The sequence below is a fragment of the Diceros bicornis genome, chromosome 31 (genome assembly GCF_020826845.1).
Source record: "Diceros bicornis minor isolate mBicDic1 chromosome 31, mDicBic1.mat.cur, whole genome shotgun sequence".
Taxonomy (NCBI): Eukaryota; Metazoa; Chordata; class Mammalia; order Perissodactyla; family Rhinocerotidae; genus Diceros; species Diceros bicornis.
Window position 1 is genome coordinate 11,588,279 of NC_080770.1, and position 16,416 is coordinate 11,604,694.

The following is a 16,416-nucleotide window of genomic DNA, read 5'->3' on the forward strand; positions in this document are numbered from 1 at the left end:
GCCCCCCAGCCTGAGGGGGGAGGCCCCGCTCCCTTTGTTGCCCAGGAGGCATTCCAGAGATGTTTTTGGTAAGATAAACAGAACTCTTGACCCCTCTCTGTGCTGTGGGGAGACAGCTGCCTGCAAGCCTTCTACTCCTGGCCACCTGGGGGCCGCTGCACCCCTGAGCACCCCCCAAGGTGAGGTGGGCACGGCCGCCGCGAGGCCTATGCTCAGGCTGCACCCCCGGCCTTCCCTAGCCGTCCACTTACCGCCGAAGGGCGCGTCCATGATGGCGCAGGCGGGCAAGCGGGTGGCATCACCGGCAGGGACACTTGCTCAGAGGCAGGCCTGGGCTCCCCACCCACCCGTGGGGAAACAATAGCCAGCGCCCGGGAGTATTTGACCAGCGATAATCTGGGCCTGTTGGGCGGCCGCTGGCCCCCTCCCTCCCTCACTCCCTCCCTTCCCGATAAGGCCGCCCCAACCACTTGCCCAAACCCCAGAGGGGGAGGGCGGTGCCCGCTGGACTCACCATTCACCTGCTGGGGGGAGTAGGCCTCAGAGCCCGAGTCTGGGGGGGAGTCCGGCAGCGTGCTGCGGGAGTGAGAGGAAGGGACTGCTGGACGGGCAGCTCAGCCCCTGCCTTCAAGCCAGACAGCTCCTCTGCGGGGCAGGGTCCCAGAGACCCCAGAGGCCAGAGGCATCACGGTCTCCTCACACCTACCCTTAGGGGCAGTTCTCTGTACGAGCCGCCGTGGGGGGCCTGGCAGGGCACGAGGCTGAGTTGTGGGTGGGAGTCCGTGGGCTCCTGCCCAGCATCCCCTCAGACCTACTGGGCCCTTGGGGGCCAGTAACCAGTGTCCCTGAGAATGGCAGATTCAAGCACACCCTCCCTGGACCTAGGGGCCAGGTCGGCTCCTCCCTTCCTGCACCCACTGAAGCTCCACTTCCTGGAATCGCAGGGCCCTAGGGGCTGGACCTGGGGAGCTTTAGCGGGGCGCTGGGGGGCTGCCCTACCACGGGCAGGTGTGGGCTGGGCAAGGAGCCAGCTCCGCCGGGCCTGGGTTTATTTTTTTCTGGGTTTTGTTTTATCAGTGGTTCGGGCAAAAAAACAAACTCAACTCTGAGAGGTCATCACGTCCTGAGTGAACCCTGCGTTCGCCCAGTGAGGGGGAGGCTGCAGCCATGCCGGGGTCCAGCTCTTTGGCCATCCTGGTCCCCGCATCTGGAGAGACTGCCCACCACGGTGCCCAGGCAGCTGCCCGAGGCAGCCAAGCCGTCATGGACATGGCTCTGGGCTGACTCCAGAGTCCCAGTGGGACAAGCCACCCACCCAACCCCGCAGGCCGTGTGAGGATGACAGAAGAAAGTGCTGGGGCCTCAATCCTCGCCGCAGCCCTCAAGGCCTGGCGGGCTGACCGCATGTCCCCAGCTCGGCGTCCACCACCTGCTCCCTGCACTTCCCTCACAGTGGCCTTGGCTTTCTCAAGTGTGTCAAGGTCTTCCACACCCTCCAGTCCCTGCTATCAAATGCCCCAGAATCCATAGGACCCTGGGGTCTTTCCTCATAACTCCTCACGGTGCTCATCAGTCCTCAATTTGGTGATCTATTGATTAATACCTCCCTCCCCGACTAGACCACAGGATCCACTGCAGGGGGGTGGGCACATCTCGTTTACCATCCAGAGCACGGCCTGGCAGGGGCACAGGCAGTGAGAGGCTGCAGGTCCCTCCCTGGAGCAGCCCCAGCCACAGCATCTCCATGTGGCTCTGATCAGGCCCTGTCTCTCTAAATCCTACTGTGAGGGGTGGCCGAGCTTTCCTCGCAGGCAGGCTGGTTTTGGGGTCCCCCAGGAGCTGGTTACCGTGGCGGTTGGGTGAGCTTGCACACGCAGAGGTACGCGGTCAGCAGTGGGCACCCAGCAGGCGCTTATTACATGCTCATTCTCGCCCCTCTGTCCCTGCCCTTCAGGGTCTGTGGCTTAGGGACAGCCTCTCAGCCTCCAGCGGACATCCGCCTCTGCAGCAAAGGCTCCCCCCTGGCACCCCAGCTCGCCTCCCCCGCCCACCCCCTGTAAGCCAGGAAACAGCTACTGTCCCCCTGGCACTTCCTCTGCACTTCTTCCCTATTTCCACCATCACCTGGAGGCGGAAGCCTTTGGGGCGGAGGCCTTGACTGAGGCTTTGGGTCACCCAGCCAGAAGGCTGGGAAACGGTGGGGCCGCAGAGGTAGCCAGGCCGCCTGGACAGTGTAGTGCTCCCAGCGCTCATTAGTCTTCCGCCCAGAGACAGGGTCCCCTGCCCCCTGCCCCAGGCTGGGAAACCCAGAACTTTCTCCAAGCCCCTGTGCAGAGCCCAGCAGACCCATGTTCCCTGCCTCTCCCCACGAGCATGTGTTCATGGGCAGGCCGCTGCTGTGGACCCCTCAGAGAGAGATGGAAGGACCTGGGAGGCTGGCTGGGGGAGGGGGAACTTCAGGGACCACATCTGCACCATCGGCTGACTCCCTGTGGCCACGGTACAGAGCGGCTGGATGGGCGGGGGTGGCGAGGGGGGTCTGTGTGCCCTGAGTGTGTGCACGTGTGTGTAGGTGTTCCCGTGAGTGTAAACAGTCGTGCCTCCAGCCTCACCCCCACCCATCCACTCTCCACGCGGCTCTCAGAGATTTTTCTAGCACTTACGTCAGCCCTCATCACATCCCTGCTCAGAACTCTCCGTGGCTGCCCCCTGCCTCAGAACAAAGCCACGAGTCCCTCCTCAGCCTGGCCCTCGTCCTGCCCCACCTCTTAGCGACCCACAGGGCAGCCCAATCACCACTGCCAGGCCCTCGGTCACTGGCCCCGCACTGGCCCCTCAGGCCTCAGCATCCTTACCCCCCACTCCCTGCCCTCACTCACCCTGGGGCATAAGGAGCCTTGGGCTCTGCCTTGATGGGGGGCCCAGAGCCCCCCAGGAAGGGCTTGGGACCGGCACCCATGCCGTTGTTGTTGTTGCAGTTGAGGGGGGCACTGTAGCTCGGGGGTGGGAGGGGGCCATGGCGCCCCGGGGAGGGTCCACCCCCAGAGGGGCTCAGGTGGTGGACCCCGCTGGAACCAGGGATCGCTGGCTGCCCGTGGGGGTAGGAGGCCGCACCGGCTGGAGCAGAGATGTCAGGGAAGCAGCTGCAGAGAAGGGAGGAAGCTCAGCGCCAGCCGGGCCCCCAGCCCCTCCCCAGGCCCCCACCCGCAGGGCAGTGCAGAGACGACAGAGGGCTCAGCACTGGGAAGGGATGAGAAGCAGCTTTCAGAGGGGGCGCCATGTCACGCCTCCCAGGTGACCGGTGGAGGCCAGAGGGGCTGGGGGTGGGGCCGAGGCTGTGGCAGGGCCACTCACAGGTCGGAGGCATCCTCCTTGCTGATGTACTCCTCCAGGATGCTGGTGTCGATGTTGGAGGGTTCCAGGGCGCCGTTGATGTCGTGGCCTGCAGGGGAGGCGCAGAGGTGAGCTAGGGGCAGGGTCCAGCTCCCCAAGACTCCTAGGCCTCTGGGCCCAGCCCTCCATCTCTCCCAGGCTGGGCCCTCCAAACCCTATGCCCCTAGGCTCCTCCCCATCTGTGCATCCATGTGCAGGGGGAGGCCCTCCTCGTCCACCCCGACACCCCTCCAGGAGGCACCGATGACACCTCCCCCAGCCCACAAGGTCACCTGGAGTCTCCAAGGAGGGGAGGGGCCCAGAGCGCAGATCTGGGACAGGCAAGCTGCTTCCTGCCCCTCCGTGCCCCTTTCAAGCTTCGTGACATGAGCAAGTCCCTTCCTCTCGTCTGTTAAATGGGATAATCGTCCCCCTGTCTTATGGGGTGCTGGGAGGAGCAAATGAGGTGCTTTATTGAGTCAAGTGCCCAGGGGATGCCTGCCACCCTCGAGGACACAGAACCAGACTCGATGACTCTGTCCTGCCCTGTCCTCCAATAGTCACTTCCAGATGGCCCAGCTGGGGGGCCCTCCTGCACCCCAGGTCCCTGCTGCAGATGGAAAGGGGTGAGCATCAGAACCAGGCGTGCCCAGCCCAGCCCTCCATAACTGCATATGCCCAGCACCCCTGTAATGGGGGCTGGGGCGCTTAGCCTGGGTTTTCCAGAGGAGGAAAGAGAAGCCCAGAGAGGTGAGGGCTTGCCCTGGCCTCATGACGGGAATGATGGTGGCCTGAGCTCCGCTCCTCTGCCCGCCCTCTCCTGGGGCCTCCCTGCTGGCCACGGCCCCACGAAGGGGAGGGACTCGCAGAAAAGGCGGCCCAGCGCTCTGGGGCATCAGCAGGGGAGGAGAGGGGGAGGCGCTGGCCTTTCCCCTCCCGGGGTCACCTTGCGGGGGGAGGCGGAGGGCGGGGTGATAAGGGGGCTGACGTGGGAGATGCGTCAACCCTGATAATGGAGGATGGCCCCACCCACGCTGCTGACCTGGGCTGGCCGGCCCCACTGAGGCAGGAGGTACCCCTCCCACAGGCCCCTGGAGCCTCAACTCTGGGGTCTGCACCTCATGCCCCCTCCCCTGGTGATCCCTGGGAACAGAGCTCAGACAGGTCCAGGAACAAATCCTGGCTCACCTTCTCCTCGCTGTGTGACCTTGGGCAGGTCACATACCCTCTCTGAGCCTCAGTCTCCTCATTAGTAAAATGGGGACATGAACAGCTAACACTTTACAGGATTGCTTTGAGTATGAAACAAATTAAGATAGGTGAGGTGCCCAGCACTGAGCGGGTGTTCAGCAAATGGAGTGGCTGTCCTCACCTCCCAGTCCCCAGAGCCCTGGGGTCCCCAGGAGCCCCCAGCCCAGGCCCCTCCCTGGCTCCCGCCGGCATTTCAAGAATGCTGAGCCCCGCTTAGGTGATTAATGAGTGGCTAAGCCCTCCTAGGAGTCACGCGCTGCCTGGGACAGGCCCTCCTGCTGGCCCCCACCCCCAGCTCACCCAGCCGGGAACAAGGGACACCCACCAAGCACTGCCGATGGCCATCCAGGGACCTGTGTGGCCAGCACAAGAGGAGCTTCTCGAGCCAGGAATGACCAGCCTGCATGCCGGGGTGCTGGGGCTCCTGTCTACACTCTGACCCCACCCCATCCTTCCCTGTTAACCACAGATCCCATTTATTGAGCGCCTACTGTGTGCCAGGGACTCTGGAGCCCAGTACATTGATAATCATAGGAGTTTATCTGCAAGGCATCTTGCAGGCTCTGCAAGTGCAGTGTGACACTTAAACCTCCCAACCTGTAACAGTGACTATGATGCCATGATGATGATGGTGACAGCGGCTCATGGCCACCGAGTGCCTACAGGTTTACCTCCCAATCACCCCTGCAGACTTGGTGTTATTAGCATCAGCCCCTTTGTTCAGAGAGGTCAAGTCTCTTGCCCAAGGCAACACAGCAAGGAGGATTCAAACCCAGGCACAGAGGCCTGACTCCAAGAGGGAAGGTGTGGTTGGTGGTCGGTCACTGAGTCTTCCCGGCCATCCTGGGCTGCCCCACCTGACGGGCTGGGGGGTTCTCAAGGGAGGATCAAGCACAGGGGATGGGGAGGGAGGGCAAACTGGAGCGTCACCCACCCCCCACCCGGCCGCTGAAGCTGCAGGTTTTTGAGAGTGAACTTGGAATCCACAGTGAATGATGGGGTGATGGGGTCACGGTGTTGCTATTTATAACAGGCCAGGCCCCCTCCGCCCTACCCCCCCAGCCAGGAGCGCTCCTAATCACCCCTAATCCTCCTGCCCACCTCCCCCGGGATAGGGGGGCCTCAGGCAGAGGCATCCTGGGAGACCCTAACGAGAACCAGATGTGGTTGGGGGAGGAGAGACCCTCCCGTGCCAGGGGCCGGGCGGACCAGAGGAGGGAGGAGGCAGCCACTGGGGCAGGATGGGGGTGGGCCGATGGGTGGGGGAAAAGGAGGTTTGCGGGGTTGGTGGGCCTCCTGAGAACACTGACCCCACCTCTTCTCCTTCTCTGGGAGCCCTCGAGGCCTGCCTGGTCTTCTCCCCACACCGCCCCGCCCAGAGGGTCCAGCCACTAGGCAGATGCCCCCAGCCTGCCCCACGAACCACACTGGACATTTCTAACCAAACGTTCCGGGAGGATGGGGTGGCGGTGGGGGTGGGGGCCTGCCAGAGCCTGGGGATTCCTGAAGCTGGGGGCAGAGCCCCCGTGAAGCCAGGAGGAAGGCAGGGCCCCCTAGGCACATTCTTGGGGGACCAGAAAGTGGCACCACCAGCTCACACACCAGCATCCCTGACCTCCCTCTCCTCAAACCCTTCAACCCCTTCCCACTGCTCCAGATAACCAGAGCCCTCTGCAGTCCAAGGCCTGGCATGGGCAGCAGCCCACTGCCTGCCCCACAGCCTGCCCCAGTTTCCCTCCCAGGAACTCTCCATGGTCCAACCTCTGCCTCATTCCATCCTGGGACAAATATCCCTCTCGCACCTCAGGGCCTTTGCATATGCCATTCTCTCTGCCAGAGAAAGCCCATTCCTACTCACTCTTCAGGTTTCAGCTTAAATGTAAGTTCCTCCCAGAGGCCATCTCTGACTCTCCCTTCTCCTGAGTGGCAGCCTCCTTTCTACTTTCTCATCAGGCTCTTTACTCTCCTGCCTAGCACAGACTTCACAGGCGGGTGGAGGGTCTGTCCACTGCCCGCCCAATGCCCATAGCTCACATGCATCAAGTGGTCACTCTGTCCCCAGCCCCATGCCACACACCTCGTATGGCTCATATTTAATTCTCATAACAACCCGATGGGGTAGGGTCTCTATTTTACAGAAGAGGAAATTGAGGCTCAGAAAGGATAACTGCCTTGCCCATTGCTTACAGGTGTGAGAGCCGGGCTAAGAGCACCGCCCTGTTCTGCCTCCCTGGGAGATAAGCATCTAAGCATACAGTAGGCTTGCCATAAATGTCCATGGAATGAATGAGCAGAGTGGGAAGCGGGGCAGTGGAGCCAGGCCTGCTGGGGTCTGGGGACCTCCGCCCGGCCGAGCTGTGGGTCAGGGTCCAGGCTAGACAGGGCCCCCCAGGCACCGCCCCTGCCCTGCTGAGCTATGCGCCCCGGCTGCTCCTCATTAATTAGGCCCTTTATTACCTGCTTCTAACAGGAGCCAGACACTGCCCCTTCCCATCCCGGCTGGGATCGGGGCTGTGGGAAGGAAGCCCCCTCCCCTCCTCTCTCCTCCTCCCTTTAAGGCCCCCTGGCTGGGCAGAAGAGAAAGAGGGGACATAAGCCAGGTGCAGGATGAGGGTGGGGGGCCCAGGTGGTCCTCCACCCTGGACGCCCCCCCTCCAGCCTCGTGCTCATGCCCCCCCCCACCAGCTGTGGCCACTGGCTGAGTCTCGGCCATTGTCCTGAGGAACGGGGGAGGGTGGGGACCCAGCACAGTGGGAGGCTTGTGCCCTGCCCACACCCTCCCCCCTACCCGTCAATGGGGCACTTGTCAATTCATGCCCCAAACATGGCGGAAATCCCGTCAGCCACGTGTCTTGGGCAGGGCAGGCCAGGCCTAAGGATGCTGGCCAGGCCTAGCTGGTCTGAACCTGGGGCCGACGGGGCACAGGGCCCAAGCCTGTCCCCCCGCTGCCCTGAGTGTCCACCCCAGGTATCTGAATCCGAGGGGTCAAAGGGGCCTGGCTACTAATGTGGGTCCCCCGTCATGGCTGTGTGACCCTCGGCAAGTGAGCTGACCTCCCTGGGCCTTGGCTTCCCCTTCTTTATCAAGCGGAGCAGGGATCCCTGCATTGAGAGGTGGTCGTGAGCCTTCAGTGAGACGGTGGGGAAGCTCCTCATCCACCCAGAGATGATTCCTCAGTCAACGTTAATTGCTCTATCTCCAGCTCTCTCAGGGACTCCATCTCCCTCCCTGCCCAGGCAGCCCCTCCTCAATCACCCCAGTCACAGAGGGCCCCCAGCACTGTGGCTCGTCTCCCAATATCGACTGAGCTAATCGACATGCTCCAAACTAGTTCACACTGAGACAGGGCACAGTGGGCTCTCACCTCCTTTGGTCTGGACTTTCTATCTTTATGAATATGACCTATGATTAATATGATAACTGCCAGCTGTCCCTGCTTCAGGCCTCAACTTGCAACCAGAGTCTTCTCACTCAAAATGCCTTCAGGTCAGATGCTTGATTTTGCACGCTACCCTTTGCCTCTCTGCATCAAATCCCCAGTTAGCTTGGGGCTGAATGACAAGGATGTGGCTCTTGAGTCATGGCCATCAGGTCCTTAAATCTGAGCCACCGTCTTTGTTCCCTCTCAACTTCTTGCCAAAAATGCAGAAGAGCCCCTCATCCTGCCAACAGAGACCTGTCTCCTCCAGGGGACCTGGAATCTTTAGCCACTCCTGGGCTATGGCTGTGTACTCCTCTAGTCCCCACATGCTGCCACCCTGTCCTCAGGTCGACACAAGGCTGAACTTACAGCCCCAAGATGCTCCCAAGCCGGGTCCAACAGGACTGAGCCCGGCGGCTGCAGTCTGTTCTTAGGGAGCCCACACTGGTCCCCAGGGATCTCTGCTTTGCTCTGGGGGCCCCAGCCCTGACTCACAGGGCCGAATTGGCTCCCACCTGATGCCCCCAGTCCTTTCCCACAGGGACCAGGCAGGCAGGCTGGGGAAGAGCCCTCCCCACACAGACAGAGTAGAGACCCTGCAGCCTGGGGTGGGGGCAGGTCTCTATTAGGGTCACCCATGCCCACCTGCGTTCACACACCAGCATGTCCCACACAAATGTGCGTACACAAGGGCACACCCCCAAATACGTATCCACCGCCACACAGGTGATCGTGTCCATACGAACACATATATACGCAGTGGCACCCCCTCCCACACCAACACACACATGTGCACACACCAGCATGCTCCACGTGCGCTCCTGCCTGCCTCCCTTCATTCATTCATTCAAACAGTTATCTACTGAGCATCTACTCTGTGTCAGGCACCAGGCTGGGCTCTGGAGATACAGCAGTAGACAACACAGACAAACCTCCTGCCCACGTGGAGGGGACATCCTGGAGGCAGAGTCAGATGACAAGATGGATCGGTAAAATCCACAGCATTTTAAAAGGTGACAGATGCTATGGAGAAAATAAAGCAGAGAGAGGGGCTGGGGTGCCAGGAGAGCGGGGCTGAGTTGCAATTTTAAATAGGATAGTCAGGGAGGGCCTCACTGAGCAAAGAGAGGAAGGAGGCGAGCCACATGGGTATCTGAGAAGAGCATTCCAGGCAGTGGGGAGCCCATGCAAAGGCCTTGAGGCATGAGCATCCTTGTGCATGTTCACATCTCCACACACCTCCCAGACTTGTACATGCGTGCACACAAATGCTCCCAATGGCAGGCTCAGCCCGACACACCTCCCCATCAGCTCTAGATGGAGCCAGATCAAACTAAGTGAACTCGGTGTCGCAGACCCCCAACCACCCCGCTAAAGGTAGCCCCTCCAAGCTAGGAGGGCAGGGGGTGGGGATTCTCTTCCCCCACCTCCGGGCCACAGACCCCAGAGGGAGGAACATGGAGGGAGGAGAGAGCACAGGGGACTGCGATGATGAAGAAGGCAGTGAGGGAACACCCTGAGGGAGGGAGGGTCCCCAAACTCCACAGAGAGATAGAGGTTGTGGTTGCACATTACGGCGGCTGGAGGGATGCAGGTCAGATGGAGGGAGAACTTTCCACTGATGGGGCCTAGAGGCAGCGGGAGGACAGGACACCCTGGTGCCCTTTGTCCACAGTCCAGGTCAGTGGGGGCTCTGGACCCAGCTGCCCCCCGACCCAGCGTTTCGCCCTTCCTTCCCCACCCTTCCTTCCCCTCCCACTCCAGGCCTTGGCACTCTTGGGGTCTCCCTGCTTACAACACAACCCTGACCCTCTGAGTGAGGGCTCCGAGGCCCAGGCAGGTCAAGGGGCTGGACGGAAGTCACCCAGCACAGCCATCAGTGGTGGATGGGGACCCTCAGCACCCAAGGAGGAGGCGAGGCCTCCTCCCGGCCCCACTTCAGGCTGGTACCCACTGTGACTGGCTGCAGGTCAGGAGACCCACGATCCCATCCCGGCTCTGCTGTGGCTGCCCTGAGTGGGCCTGACGCGTCCCCTTCCTCTCCAGCCTCAGCACCTGCCTCTTGGAAAAGAGGGGACACCACCCACACTTCCACGGAACTCCAGGACTCCAGGGAGATGACATATGCAAAATCCTCTGGCCTGGGTGTGGCAGGCAGAGACAATGGACGATGGTCAAGCCCCTTCCCCCTTGCCCGTCTCTCTGAAGAGGGAGGTGGGGCAGGCCCAGCTGGAGGCGCCCGGAACCAGGAGCGGGCATCAGGACCAAGCAGGGCCAGACCTGCCACAGAGTGGGTCCCTGCATACAGAGCGTGCTCAACAAAGCTGATGGTTTCCCCTCAACCTCGGAATAAGTAGCCCAGGTTGAGGGGCTTTCCCAAGACACACAGCACCCAGGCCCCAGCCCAAGCTTGGGGGCACCGACCCACCTACCCTGTAGACCAATAACCCCTCAAAGTGGGGAGCATCATACCGGCCGTGAGCCTGCCCACCTGGGCTGTGCCAGCCCCGTGGGATAATAATCGCAACCCAGTGGACATTTATGGAGCGTTTCTGCACCAGGCCCTGTACTGGGCCCCCTCAGGCCCCCTTTACCTAATCCCCACAGGATCCCCCAGAGGCAGGCACTATGACTACAGCTGTATTCCCATTTTACAGATGAGAAAGTGGAGGCAGGGCGATACACCCGGGAGAAGGGACGCAGGGAAGCGGCAGAACTGGGAACAGACCCGGCCACCAGCCCACCCCCGTGAGTGCAGAAGACCATGACATCATCCGACCCCTGCCCCCAGCCAAGGAGCTGCCCGCGCCCATGGCAGCAGGGGCTGGAGACTTCAGGATGTGAGACGAGGCCCCCCATACACGCACCCAGGCTGTGAGGGAAACTGAGGAGGGGCTGTGAGGAGGAAGAAGGTGGAAAGGAAGGGCAGGCGGCCTGGGTGGGGCGGGGCCACCCCCAGTTAATGATTCGGTTAATGATTTCTGCTCCCCGTCCTTATCAGGAGGGCAAAGTCCAAGTGCAGCAGCCAATCAGCAGCCCCGCTGGGCTGTTACCTAGTGGCCTCTGCTGCCAGGGCCCCCCAGACCTATAAGCCCTTGGGAGTCAGGGAGTGGGGGCCAGGTCCTCAGGAGGAGGCCAATCGGCCCAGAGGGGCCTGTCTTTCCCCCAAACACCCTGAATCAGCTTCCTGGGATGCACCCCCCCACTTTGCCTCTGTTCCCATAGCCATTGTTGCCTCCATTGACCCTGAGAACATTTCCTGCCCGCCCCACCCCCCGTGTGGCCCTGCGCTGGGTGTTGGGGACATGGGGATGAGTCAGACCCCCCACTACACTTCCCCTCCAGCTGGACTCAGGAACTGGGGAGGTGGGGCTGGGATGGGAGTCCTCCAAGGGGCTCTGGGTGGACCCAAGAGGTACCCCATCTCATATCCTTGCGAGTTAGGGCTCTGGCTGCATCCTCCATCCACCTATCCCTGGATGCACTATAGACAGACAGACAGACAGGCTGACACGGGGCCCAGTGCCGCCCCATCATACACCCCAGCTTAGCCCCAGACTCCCATCCAGGGCGGGCATCCTCTCCCACAAGTCATCAGGCAGTCTCCCCCTGGGGCCTCCTCCTGCCCTCTGGAGGCAGAGCTTCTGGTCCCTGTAGGAAGGCCGCCCTCCCTCCCAAGGCCCTGGTGGCAGAGGAGAGAGCTGGGGGCTGGGTGTCCACTCTGGCTAACTCCCTTCTCTCAGAGCCGCTGGGAAAGGGGGCCAATGTCACCCCCTCCCCTATCCCATACAGAGCTAGGGGAAGGTGGCTTTTAAACCAAGATCCTGGTGCTCTGGGGGCCCCTGTGTCCAGTGGATACGTGCTATTGGGAGGTCATGAGTTTGTCTTGGTTTGGTGGCTAAAAAGAGTCACACTGGAAGCCCCTGCAGTGGTCCAACGCCCCTGCCAACCCCAGGAGGGGACATGAGGGAGGAGAAGGGAAGTCACCAGCTCCAGTGGTGGTGAAAACCCGGCCTCCTACCTCCAGCCCTGGTGGGGCCTAGAGTCCCAGTGGAGGTCCCCAACCTCCCAGTGGCCTTTCCAGCACCTGCTAGAAGCCCAGTTCCCCTCAGTCTCTAAGGCTTCCTCTACACCCACCTGCTTTCTGGGGGGCACTGGCTGCTGACTCAAGCCCCACATGTCCCTGGAGCCAGGGCCCAGCACCCTCCCCCTTCCACACTCTAAAAGGTCCCTCCTTCCCGGGGCTGAAAGACAAGGCTCCTCAGAGCTGAAGGCATCAAGACCTTCTCTGCCACCGCCTCCTGTCTTGCAGCTGAGGAGAAGGGGCCCAGAGAGTGTGAGAGCTCTACACAGGGTCACAGAGCTCTCAGAGGCCAAGCCGGCACCGGAACCTCCGAGGTCCCATCGGGGTCCTCCGATGCTGCCTTGCCCCTGTCCCTGACCTGACTCTGGGAGTCTAAAGCCCCAGCCGGTCAAGGTGACAAGGAGTACTCCTGCCACCGCCACCCAGTTACCTGCTGGGAGCCAGTGCATCCTGCCCGGAGGGTCCCCTCTCTGCAGGCCCTGTGCCCGCCGAGCTGGGCGGCTGAAGCCTCCCTCCAGGGGATTAGCAGGGCGGTCACGGGGGCCCGGCTGTACCAGCCTCGAGGGGGCCGCCCTGTCCCAGCCTCCCACCTGAGGCCCAAAGCGCCTTAGCCCCCAGCCCACCACCCTGGAGCGGGGCACAGCCTGGCCCACTCGCACAGGGCAGGACCCAGGACAATGCCTGGTGCGGGCCACGTCAGACGAGGGGCCTTGTGCGCCCCTGCCCTTTCAGCAAAGCCCTTTCCCGTCTCCAAGCCCGGAGCTGAAAGCATAGACCTGCTTCCTGGACCCACTGTCCAGAGGGAGTGACTGAGGCCAAGCGGGGCCCAGGATGAGAATTCGTGTCCCCAGCCTCGAGTATGAGAGCACACATTGCTCCCACATGCTCAGGAACAACAAAACCACACGCACAAAAGCACGGCTTCCTGTCTCTTGGCACTTTCACACATCCATGAGCACACGCAGCCCTGCCGCTCCCAGGCGCGCCCTTACACCCACGCTGGGTCCCCCCACACCACTGCCCACCTGATGCCCTGCTAGGCCTTCCCCTCCCAAGCGGCCCCGGAGACTCGGACCCTCAGCGCCCTCCCCATCTTCCCCCATCACAGGCTCTGGGAACACGTCTCCAGCCCCTGGCTCCCCTTCGCCCTCCTCGCGGGCAGCCCCACACCCGCCCCTGCTCCCCACAGACATTCTTGAGTCTCCTCTTATCTCTCTGGAGGGAGCAGGGCAGCCTCCCCGCCAGGCCGGCCGCATGGCTGAGCCGTGGCGTCAGCCCCCACCCCCCACCCACGGCCAGGAGGGAAAGTTTGGCTCAGGAGACAGGGAGCCCGGGCCAGCGGGCCCACCCCTCTGCCCGGAGCTCAGGGCCCTGAGGGAGGAGACGTGGTGACATCTGCAGACGTAGGGCCAGGCCCGTGGGTCAATCCAGGGTACCTAGCAAGCTCAGGGCACCCCCAAAACAGTATCCCCCGAGCAAGGACTAATGTCCCCTTCCTTCCTCCCCAGGGGCCTCCAGTCCCCATAAGACCCTTCGTGGGCTCCTAAAGGATGAACAGTGTCTGGGGAGAACAAGAGTCCCCGGGACTGATGGGGGGCTGCCTGGGACCCTCAAATGGCCCGATGACCTCAGGATCAACTATTTAATCTAGTCCAAAGTTGATTTCTTGGGATCTGGGTCTGCTGGGGTGTCCAGAATCCTGGAGGGGTGAGGGCTGAAGCTTGTGGATGCCCTTACCTGGGCTGCTCAGTGAGCAGGAGGGGCCAAAGGCTCCTGCCTCCCAAGTCACAGAGAGGGAGAAACTGAGGCAAACAAAGGCCTTCTCTCCCTCACGGGACTCTAAGGGATCTGGGCTTGAAACTTGAGGCCCGATCTCCCAAGTCCCAGCACAGCGTGCCCCACGGGCCACCCCCAGCCCCCAGGGGCAGCTTCGCACTAACGAAAGGTTCTGAGTTCCTGAGTTCTAGGTTCTGAATGCACTGAGGAGCAGGAGGTGGGCTTAGGGACTGGGGAGACGTTAGGAGCAGAGGCTGGGCTCCCCAAGTTGGTAGAAAGGGGCACAAAAGGGGCCAGAGGGTCTGAGAAGCAGCGGAGTGGGCTGGGAGATGTCAGCCTGCACCTCTGCCTCCCCCTCCCACACTCGGTCTCATCTCTCCCAAATCCAGCATCAAATCCAGGGCCGGCGGTGGGGGGCGGGGGGGTGGTGGTACGGATGGCCCTGGAAGGGCGGATGCTACTCAGGAAAAGGGGAGGGAAGTTGCTTACATGTTAGAGCAGACCTCCAAAACCACTGTGGGGGCAGGGAAGTGGGCAGAAGAAAATATTGTAGGGTATGTGTAGATCCCAGCCCTGGGAGGGTCCCCTCAGGGTCAAGGTGAGGGGTGGGGGGCACAGCCAGAGAGGCATAGCCCCAGGGACAGGTGTGGGCGGTGACATAGCCTGAGGAGCCTCAGAGGGCTAGAGGGATGCAGTTCACAGCTCTGGGAGGGTCCCGGAGTGCAGAGGTGGCTGGCCACAGGGATGCCAACTTCAAGAAGGTTCCAGACCAAGGAGAGCAGTCCAGTCAGGGTGAGGGAGTAGGGGAATCCAGCCCACTCAGCCCAGAGAGGAATGCTGCTGAGGAGAGGTTCCCAGCCCCAGGTAGGGGAGGGGGAGCTGCTTCAAGGGGAATTTCAGCCTTGGGAGAGGGAGCAGCCTTGTGGAAGGTGGGTGACAGTCTTGAAGGGTGTCCCAGTCTCAAAGGGGGTCCTAGTCTCAGGGAAGGACAGTGGGGAGGTCCCAGCTCCTAGGGGTCAGGCTGGGGCGAAGGTGCCAACCTGAAAGGCGCACAGGGGGCTGAGTCTGTACACTGGGTCCCAGCCTCTGGGAGGCATGCTGGGGGCTGGGGTGCCAGTCTAAGAGGCATGGAAGATCCTAGAAGGCGTGCTGGGGGTCCGAGCCTCAAAGGGGGTCTGGGCCTGGATGGGGTTCCAGGGAAACACAGTAGAGGGTCCCCACACTCAGGAAGTGCGCTGGAGGTGGGAGGTGTCAGAATTCAGGGGGAACCGCAGTTCTGGAAGGCACGAAGGAGGGCTGAGCATGGAAGAGGGCAGAGCTCCAAGGAAGTTGCGTGTTGGGGGACAGAGAGAGGGAGCCCAACTTCAGCGGAGGCGGGTAGTAACCTCCAGGAGACTCCCAGCCTAGCAGGCTGGTGCCAGCCTGGAGGAGGGCCCCAGCCCAGAGGAAGCCTTCTGGGGGTCCCAGCGTGGCGAAAGCACAGTCGGGGTCCCAGTCCCCGGGGGGATCGGCTGGGGTTCCCAGCGCGAGAGGTATCGCCCCGCCGGCCCGCAGTCCTCACCTTCGAAGAAGCGCTGCAGCGCCTCCGTCTCGTCCACCACCTCCATGTCCGGCCCGCCCGGCGCGCACTCCGCCCCGGCCCCGCTACAGCCCGGCGCGGGGGCGCGGCATCGCCGGCGCGGCCCGCGCGACAGTCCCGGCTCGGCTCCGGCTGCGGTCCCGCCCGGCCCGCCGCCGCGCTCGCCCCCCGCGCGGCCCTGGCCCGGCCCCTGCCCGCCCCCAGCGCCCCGCCCGCCGGCACAGCGCCCCCTGCCGGCCAACCCCGTGCTGCAGCCCCGCGACGGGCAGGCGCGCGTGGCTCCTCCAGGCGGCGCTGGGCGAGGGTCCCGCCCGGGGTGGGGGGCGCGGTGAGGGAAGGGCGTGCGGGCTGGGGCTGGGGTCAGCGGCCACTCCGTGCCCCCGCAATCCTCAGCCTCACCTTGGACAGAGGAAGATTCTGAATCTTAGATTTTCAGAGGCAAACCTCAAAGACATCCCCTATTTCCTCCCCTTCCCCACCTTCCATCTCAGCGATGATACGAATAACCTGCATTTCCTGAACATTCGTTAAGGGCCAGGCCCGCCCCGAGCCCTTGGCAGGGGTTGTCTCGTTGAGTCCCCTCAGGTACCCTACCCAGGAGATACTATTATGTGCATTTTACAGATGAGGAAACTGAGGCTTGGTGACGCTCAGTACTGTTTGAGGAAGTGCTGTCCTGTGTAACTTTCCATGAGGATGGAAAGGTTTTCTGTGTTGTCCAATGTGGGAGCCACTAGCCCCATGTGGCTATGGAGCACTTGAAAGGTGGCTAGTGTGACAGAGGAACTGACTTTTCAATTTTATTTCATTTTAATTAGTTCACATTTAAATAACCCTGTGTGGCTACGATATTGGACGGCTCGGGTCTCAGGGTTTCAAGGTACTTAGGGTCGAAGCCAGCGTTCAGAGCCAGATCCTGGCGGACCTGCGAA

At 62.1% G+C, this 16,416-nt stretch overlaps 1 protein-coding gene across 4 annotated transcripts in view; it reads right to left on the reverse strand.

Annotated features, from left to right (window-relative positions):
* Positions 1-15,576, reverse strand: part of MYRF (myelin regulatory factor) — a 33,278-nt gene extending 17,702 nt beyond the window's left edge. For all 4 annotated transcript variants that reach the window (XM_058526706.1, XM_058526705.1, XM_058526704.1 and 1 more), the window contains exons 1-4: positions 15,467-15,576; positions 3,355-3,442; positions 2,880-3,143; positions 515-576 (exon numbers count right to left, since the gene is read on the reverse strand). In XM_058526706.1, coding sequence (XP_058382689.1) covers positions 515-576; positions 2,880-3,143; positions 3,355-3,442; positions 15,467-15,512 — 460 coding nt within the window. In that variant the 5' untranslated portion in view covers positions 15,513-15,576. The remainder of the gene's footprint in view (positions 1-514; positions 577-2,879; positions 3,144-3,354; positions 3,443-15,466) is intronic.
* Between the last annotated feature and the right edge of the window lie 840 nt (positions 15,577-16,416).